This window comes from Eumetopias jubatus, unplaced genomic scaffold (genome assembly GCF_037043125.1).
Source record: "Eumetopias jubatus isolate StellerSeaLion01/CBP00866 unplaced genomic scaffold, mEumJub1_p1.0 scaffold_2, whole genome shotgun sequence".
NCBI lineage: Eukaryota > Metazoa > Chordata > Mammalia > Carnivora > Otariidae > Eumetopias > Eumetopias jubatus.
In genome coordinates this window covers 63,620,079-63,628,274 of record NW_028274808.1, presented here as the reverse complement: position 1 = coordinate 63,628,274, position 8,196 = coordinate 63,620,079, and the positions used below count along the sequence as shown (strand labels likewise).

The following is an 8,196-nucleotide window of genomic DNA, read 5'->3' as shown; positions in this document are numbered from 1 at the left end:
CATCAACATGGCAATTATTAAATAATTATGTCTTAGTAATTATGAAAGTGTTGTACTGGTGCAGGGATAGGCCAATAAAGGAACAGGGAAGAGAATGCAGACACAGAATCACAAACACACGGAAACTGGCTGTGTGATAAAGCTATGCAGATCAATGGGAAATGGATTTTTCAATAAATGGTCCTGGGACAACTGGCTATCCAAATGGACACTGGACTCCAATTACTGGTACACACAAAAATCAGTTCATTTAATTTAAATATCAAAGCCAACACAGGAGACTCTTTAAGAACCACTTCTGTGTGTGGGAATGACTCATAAGGCTCCAAGTCTCATGAAACAAATAGTATAAAGGAAAAGACAGAAAGGGATCTTAAAATTGCAATACTATACACACAAGTTTTTTTAAAGAAAATAAATCATTTGTATATAACATGAAAAAATTGGAAGACTATTCACAAACTGTCAACCATGGGTCAACAAAATATATATACGGGGCAGTATTTTTGTTATGTTGCTAAGTATACAATCTTTTAGTAGAGAGAATGTATTATTGAAATGTTAGACATCAGAAAAGTTTGATAAAATGTTGGGAATATTTTAAAGACTGGAGATTAAAGTATGATCAAAAGCAACTAAAAATGGTTGGCAAGTCAATATAAATATGAAAAGCACCATGAAAAAGGTTAAAAGCAATTTCGACAATGGAAAATATTAGCAACATAGGTTCACTGCCATATATATGATGTATACATACATTATGTGGGTGCATTTGTGTTGATATATATTTATACATGTAGTATGTATATATAGGTTAGGTGAGCATACAGATTACGTTATGTACGATAGTAGATAAACAGAATATTTGACATAAATATGAAAGGTATCAATAAAGGGAATAATTAAGAAAACAAATGGAAAATAAACTTGAAGCTATTCATACATGTAATTTGTTTCCTTCCTTGATAGCAGTAGGTCTATTCGGGGCTCTTGAAATGCACTTGTGAGCCATGGGAATAAGAGCAGCCATGAGACTAGAGGCAGATGATGCATCATGCAGCACCCCCTCCCCATCACGCCCCCGCCCCCGGGCCAGAGGGGAACATTTATCCGACAGAGAAACCAGAGTCCTAGTGTTGCACGGTGGAGGAAGGTAAGCGAATAGTCTGCTTTGTAATTCTGTTTTGCTCCCCCTGGCCATCCTTCAAGTCTGGCATTCATGGCTGGAGGCACGGGGCCCATCCACTTCTCTCCCAGCAGGTGTGCCAGCAACCGCACCTGGTCAGAGCCAAATAGCACATGGGTTTGGCCATCCAGATGAGCCATGGGGATGGGCAGCCCAAAGGCCCCAGGTTTGCAGGCAGCCTTGGAGGTCTCCTTAAGCTCGTTCTTCACCTTTAGTGTTGAGATCTTGTCTAAAAGTCCCTGGGCTCGTTCTGTACACATGCTAGCATTCTCAGCAGCCAGGATGCTCTGGGACTCTGAGATGTCTTCATCCCGTGACCAGATGCTCATCCATAGGTCCCTGGACACTTTCTGCAGCATCTCTGGGCGCTCCAGGTAGACAGTGGTGAAGAATCGCAGGGCCAATAAACGTCCTTTTTCAAGGATCACAGAGAAGAAATCTTTGGGGAACTGGATGGGAACCTGGACCTGCTGTCCCAGGAGCCTAACGTCATTTCTCAGGTATCAGGCTTTGCAGGGAGGCAGAGCTGGCCACCTATATCCTTCTCTGCAACATTCCACCACTGCCATTCCCTTATTCAAAGTTCTGCTCTGGTTCCTTGTTCTCTTAACATGTCTGCCCTGACCACCCAAGTTCAGGCAGCTAACTCTCCCTCACTGCCCACAGTACTGTCATGCCCTGGACATTGATTTATCTTTCCCTGTACCCATAGCGCTTTATTACCTTTTAAGTTGCCATGTCAATTATTTATGCTTATTATTTGATTATCTTTTTTCTCCCTTCTAGGAAGTATGTTGCTAAGGACAGGAATCTTAGTTTTTCTCACCTAGCAGTGTCAGATTGAAGCTATCTGTGATAGTTAATTTTATGTGTCACTTTGCTGGGCCTCAGTGCCAGATATGTCGTCAAACATTATTCTGGATGTTCCTCTGAGGGAGTTTTTGGGTAAGATTAACATTTAAATTGGTGGACTTTAAGCAGATTGCCCACTAATGGGAGAGACTCATTCAATCTATTGAAAGCGTGAATAGAACGGAAGTCTGACCTATCACGAGCCAAGAGGGAGTTCTACCGGGAGATGACCTTCATACTTGAACTGCAGCATGCAATCTTCCCTGGATTTCTAGGTTGCTGGTTTTAAAACCTGCCATGCCAGTCTTCATAGATTTCTCAGTCTTCACCACTGTTTGAGCTAACTGCTTAAGATAATCTTTCTCTAAAAATATACATCTTATTTGTTGTTTCTCTGAAGAATCCTGACAGGTTATCTCACCACTCAGCAAAATAAATGGACAAAGCTCAGAACACTAGAAATAAAAAAGATCTTTAAAACATCCTAAGAGGGGCGCCTGGTGGCTCAGTCGTTAAGTGTCAGCCTTCGGCTCAGGTCATGATCCCAGGGTCCTGGGATCGAGCCCCGCATCAGACTCCCTGCTCTGCGGGAAGCCTGCTTCTCCCTCTCCCACTCCCCCTGCTCGTGTTCCTGCTCCTCTCTCTCTCTCTCTCTCTGTCAAATAAATAAATAAAATCTTTAAAAAAATTAAAAATAAATAAAACATCCTAAGAAAATGGTACCCAAGTATCAAGAATCAGACTAGTATCAGACTTCTCAGAAACAATAGTATGTTCTGAAAATTAGGTAATATGACTTCCAATGTAGACATGCGTATTTGGCTTAACTGTCACCTCAGTATAGGTAGAACAAAATCATTTTGAAACATGCAAAATCCCCCAAATTTTAAAATATTTCGGGTAGGATGACACTCCAAGTGAAAAGATAAAACAAGCAGAAGACGTGGGATTAAACCAACAAGGAATTCAAGAACAGAGGACACTTCCCAGGATAGTGAGGACAGAGACAGCTATATACATAGGGTAGCTTGTTCAGATTGGAACACGAGATCCAGAACCACGTTCACCAGGAAAAAATCTGTTAGATTATCTGTGATCTGTATAAATGTGTGTAGGGAAAGGGCCTTAAAAGGCCCAAATCCTCAGTATCTATAGTAATCTGTCAACTGTGTCAACTGATAATAGACACATACAGTAAAGAGGAAATTTTGATATTAAGAATTATGGAAGTAAACAATCCACTATGGAAGGATGCCTGTTAAGACAACTTACTCAACTGTAAGGGAATGACTATAATTAAAAGGCAACTTACAGGCAATTTCAACAGGAAATATTTTGTTGGATTTGTTAAGTAATAGAATTATCAAATACTTTTAAGAAATTCAAAGCATCTGGCCATTGATACCCAAAACATCTATAAAATTGGCATTACTACCATGTTTTTATAGTTGCTGAAAATGAAGAAGAAAAATTTATTCTGGTTTTCAGCAGTAAACCTTTAGAGTCCAGAATTACTGAGACTAAATTTACTGGCTAGGTTACCCCGAGACACTGAAACGATACTGTTTCCCAAGTACTTCATCATTCATCATCTGTTACTGAAGAGATTTTAAGAGGTTCAGAATCTACTCCAATATAGAAATAGGGACAAACAGCTTCTATATAGGAATCATTAAAATTATAGAGAAGAGATCTATCATTCATATTGTAAAAAGAAACCTCATCCAACTCACAGTCCAGAAAAATGCCAATCCTACTGGGTCTTACTATAGGCAGAAGCTGGGTTCTCTTACGACCCAGAATAACATAAATGCTTTCAATACATCGCCCAATTGCCCAGAATCCACTGTCAGCTACCGGCCGATTCTGCCAATTCCCAGGAAAACAGTCTCGACACACCCCCAAGGTCCATTTAGGCTTGTTTCCCACTTCTACCTCCCAGTAATGCCGGCCAGAACCAAATCTCCTAGAACCCAGGACAGCAGGGCAGAGATAAAATCTCCTTGGGTTATAACAAAGGTGGGTTTTTTTGTTTCCATATCGCACACTTTTTCTATCCTCAGAGACAATAAGCTGAGGGTGTGCTGTTTCAAGGTCTAGAATCACGTCTGCTTGAAAGGGCTTGATAATTCTGTCAAAGCCAGAATATTGTGGAGGAAGGCTAAATCCATATTTCTTTAATTGGAATACAAAGAGCTCAGGATGTATTAGGTTTTGATACCTGTGGTAGATACCCTTAGCACAGGTCAGTAATTCCAGTTCTGACTGCACACGCTTGCACTCTACCTCCTTCAGCAGATGTTTCAATGTGGACACGTGACCTGACAATGTTCTTCGGTTCTCATTTAGTTTTGTTAAAATGTCCCTCTCTTCATCTTCCATCTGCCTAAGAAGAGCCTCTTGCTGATTCTGTAGAAACAGTCTAATTTGCTCAAATTCGGAAATGATTTCTTCTCTCCTATCCTCTACCTTCTTCTTCAAGTCCGCTATTTTGCTGGCTTGAAGAGTTATCACTTTTTCAACTCGTTCCACATTGTCCAAGGGCTCAATGCTATATTCTAGAATTTTCCTGTGAAAAGAGGCAGCTTTCTTAATGGGGCAAATGTAGTTTCCGGTGTTGAACGGAGAAACCGCACTGTGTACATAAAACCTCTAGGTCCTTCCCACAAAAAAGGGTCAGAAACTGATTATGCTTCTCACACATGGAATACTCCTCCTGCCTTTTCCTCTTGCTCCTTCTGACCTGCAGTCGTTTGGCAATTTCAGTCAGATTACTGAGCTGGCGGTTGCTCCTGAAGCTTTTGTTATGAAAGCAGAAACGGCAGACAGGACAGGGGAAGGTATCATCTAGATCCTTCCACATCATGTTGATGCAGGAGCGACAGAAATTGTGCCCACAGTTTATAGTCACTGGGTCTTTCAAGTAATCCAGACAGACAGGGCAGCTAGACTCCTCTTGGAGGTGCACCAGGCCTGTCACAAATTTCATTGAGCCGGCAACAGAAGTGGTGGGTAAGAATGCTCCCCTTGGCAAGGCCTGCTTTAAGCTCAAGACTCAGTGAGTAGGGGCGCCTGGGTGGCTCAGTCGTTAGGCGTCTGCCTTCGGCTCGAGTCGTGATTGGGATCGAGCCCCACATCGGGCTCTCTGCTCCGCAGGAAGCCTGCTTCTCCCTCTCCTACTCCCCCTGCTTGTGTTCCTGCTCTCACTATCTCTCTCTCTGTCAAATAAATAAAATCTTTAAAAAAAAAAGAAAGACCCAGTGAGTAGGTATCCTCTCCCAGACCTCACAGCTTTAGGTTTCACTGGCCCAGCATGCTGACTGGCAGCCACTGAAGTGTTGTTTCGTGTCCTGCCCCTTATCTTGAGGGCGAGAAGGATTCACTGTTTGCAGCTCTCTCACAGAGGAGCCCACCTCAATTTAAGATTAATGACTTTCTTCTTCAACAAAGTAGTCACAGGTCCAAGTAAGCAATCACTCCTGTGGATGAGAAAAGTTTTTCATTTTCAGAATCTCCTAGACTTACTATCACAATATAATAATTAATTTAGGCAAGAATCATCAATAACTGTAAAAACTATTCAGTGAAGTTTTCTGGGTAATAATATATTTACAAAATATCACCTTAACAATTATATTTTATTTATAGAGAGGAAAAATAAGTGCCTTTACAATGCAGAAATCTGAAGAATTCTTCCCGACCAACGAAAGGATGAACTGATGGCCTGCAATGAGGAAAACATCACTTAGAGAGTATTTCTGCTCCCACCAAAAAAGAAAAGAAATTTACCTAAATTTACTCACAAGAAAACAATCACTGAAATCTAAACCACAGGAACATTCAACAAGTCAATGGTCTTCAACTCTACACCATGGCCATGACACCGAAAAAAAAAAAAAAGGGAAAACTACATTAAGAGACTGAAAGAAACAACTAAGGGAAATTTGTGATCTTAGATTTCTGGAGTCTAGATTGGCAAATAAATTGCTTTAAAGTGGCTAACACAGGAGCACCTGGGTGGCTCAGTTGGTTAAACATCTGCCTTTGCCTCAGGTCATGATCTCAGGGTCCTGGGATCGAGCCCCACATCAGGCTCCCTGCTCAGTGAGGAGCCTCTTTCTCCCTCTCCCTCTGCCCCTCCCCCTGCTTGTGTTTGTGTGCTCTGTGAAATACATAAAATCTTTTTTTTTTTTTAAGATTTTATGTATCTGACAGAGAGAGACACAGCGAGAGAGGGAACACAAGCAGGGGGAGTGGGAGAGGGAGAAGCAGGCTTTCCGCTGAGCAGGGAGCCCGATGTGGGGCTCGATCCCAGGACCCTGGGATCATGACTTGAGCCGAAGGCAGACACTTAACAACTGAGCCACCCAGGTGCCCCAAATAAAATCTTTAAAAAAAAAAATAATAAAGTGGCTAATATAGAATGGCAAAAATTTGAATATGCACTATTTATTAGATAATAGTAACATCAAAATTAAACTTCCCAGATTTTATAATTGCATCATAGCTACAGAAAATATCCTACTCTTAGGAAATATATGCTGAAGTATTTACAGAGGAAGGGGTCGTGATCTTTGAATGTTACTCTGAAATATTACTTTAAAAAAAACTATACAGGGGCGCCTGGGTGGCTCAGTCGTTAAGCGTCTGCCTTCGGCTCAGGTCATGATCCCAGGGTCCTGGGATCGAGCCCCCTTCAGGCTCCCTGCTCAGCGGGAAGCCTGCTTCTCCCTCTCCCACTCCCCCTGCTTGTGTTCCCTCTCTCGCTGTATCTCTCTCTGTCAAATAAATAAATAAAATTAGAAAAAAAAAAACTATACAAAAACCCCCAACACAACTATACATACTTGTCTGAAAAATATCAAATTCCTGGTTTTGATATAGTATCATTAAGAAACATGGGAATCTGGATGACAGATACATGAGACCTCTCTGTACCGTCTTTCCAAATATATTCCTAAGTATTACAGTTTTAGAAAAATCACCTTCAGGCTTATCTAAATGTTTAAATCAAAGGGAAGTACTGTAGTTCATTTTTTAGAGCACTGGGATACACAATTACTTATGTCCCTTGCTCTTTTCACTCACTGACTTTACTATATTATTATTTGGGCAGGCTGCCACCTTTTAAGATATAGGACCTAGTATAGCAGCTTAACCTCGTCTAAGCTGCATTCAGCTCTCGAGGATTATGGTGCCACCCTTCTACCTGGTCAGCCTGCTTCCGTTCTTGCTCCCTTGCATCCATTCGCCATTCAAGTAATAAAAACTTTCTTCGAATACACAACTCATAACATCTTTCTAGAGCTTAAAATCCTCCGGTTTCTTTTTTTTTTTTTTTTTAAGATTTTATTTACTTATTTGAGAGTGAGCAAGCATGAATGGGGGGAGGGGCAGAGGGAAAGGGAGAAGTAGACTCCCCGCTGAGCAGGGAGCCCCATACGGGACTTGATCCCAGGACCCTGGGATCATGACCTGAGCCGAAGGCAGACGCTTAACCGACTGAGCCACCCACCCAGGCACCCCTGTACTTCTTTTTTAAAAAGAATTTTTGGCTGGGGCACCTGGGTGACTCAGATGGTTAAGCATCTGCCTTTGGCTCAGGTCATGATCCCAGGGTCCTGGGATCGAGTCCCACATCAGGCTTCCTGCTCAGAAGGGGGCCTGCTTCTTCCTCTCCCTCTGCTGCTCCCCTTGCTTGTGCTCTTTCGCTCTGTGTCAAATAAATAAAATCTTTCAAAAAAAAAAAAGAATTTTTGTCTGGACACCTGGGTGGCTCAGTCGGTTAAGCGTCTGCATTCGGCTCAGATCATGATCCCAGGGTCCTGGGATCAAGTCCCGTACGGGGCTCCCTGCTCAGCAGGGAGACTGCTTCTCCCTCTGCTTGCCGTTCCACTTGCTTTTACTCTTAACAAATAAATAAAATCTTTAAAAATAAATTAATAAATAAAATAATTTTTGGCAGAGGGCAGTTGGAGGGGGAATCCTGTGTTTCTAAGGAGACTTACAGAGTCTGAGGAGACCCAGTCGTGCACAAGCCTGTACCCCGAAATCTGGAGCCCCGATGTTCAGGAAGCCCCTGCTCAGCTAAGCCTCATGACGAAAGATCCTGTTTAGCCCTTTCTCCGGCCCTCCCTGCTTACCTGGAGTATGCTGCT

The 8,196-nt window shown here is 42.1% G+C and overlaps 1 protein-coding gene and 1 pseudogene across 1 annotated transcript; both read right to left on the bottom strand.

Annotated features, from left to right (window-relative positions):
• Positions 1–933: 933 nt before the first annotated feature.
• On the bottom strand, positions 934–1,755 carry LOC114210111 (glutathione S-transferase kappa 1 pseudogene; annotated as a pseudogene).
• Positions 1,756–3,619: 1,864 nt separating this feature from the next.
• On the bottom strand, positions 3,620–5,027 carry TRIM60 (tripartite motif containing 60). Its single transcript, XM_028104301.2, is given in 2 exon segments — positions 3,620–4,649; positions 4,651–5,027. Coding segments are annotated over 2 exon segments (1,407 nt in total).
• Between the last annotated feature and the right edge of the window lie 3,169 nt (positions 5,028–8,196).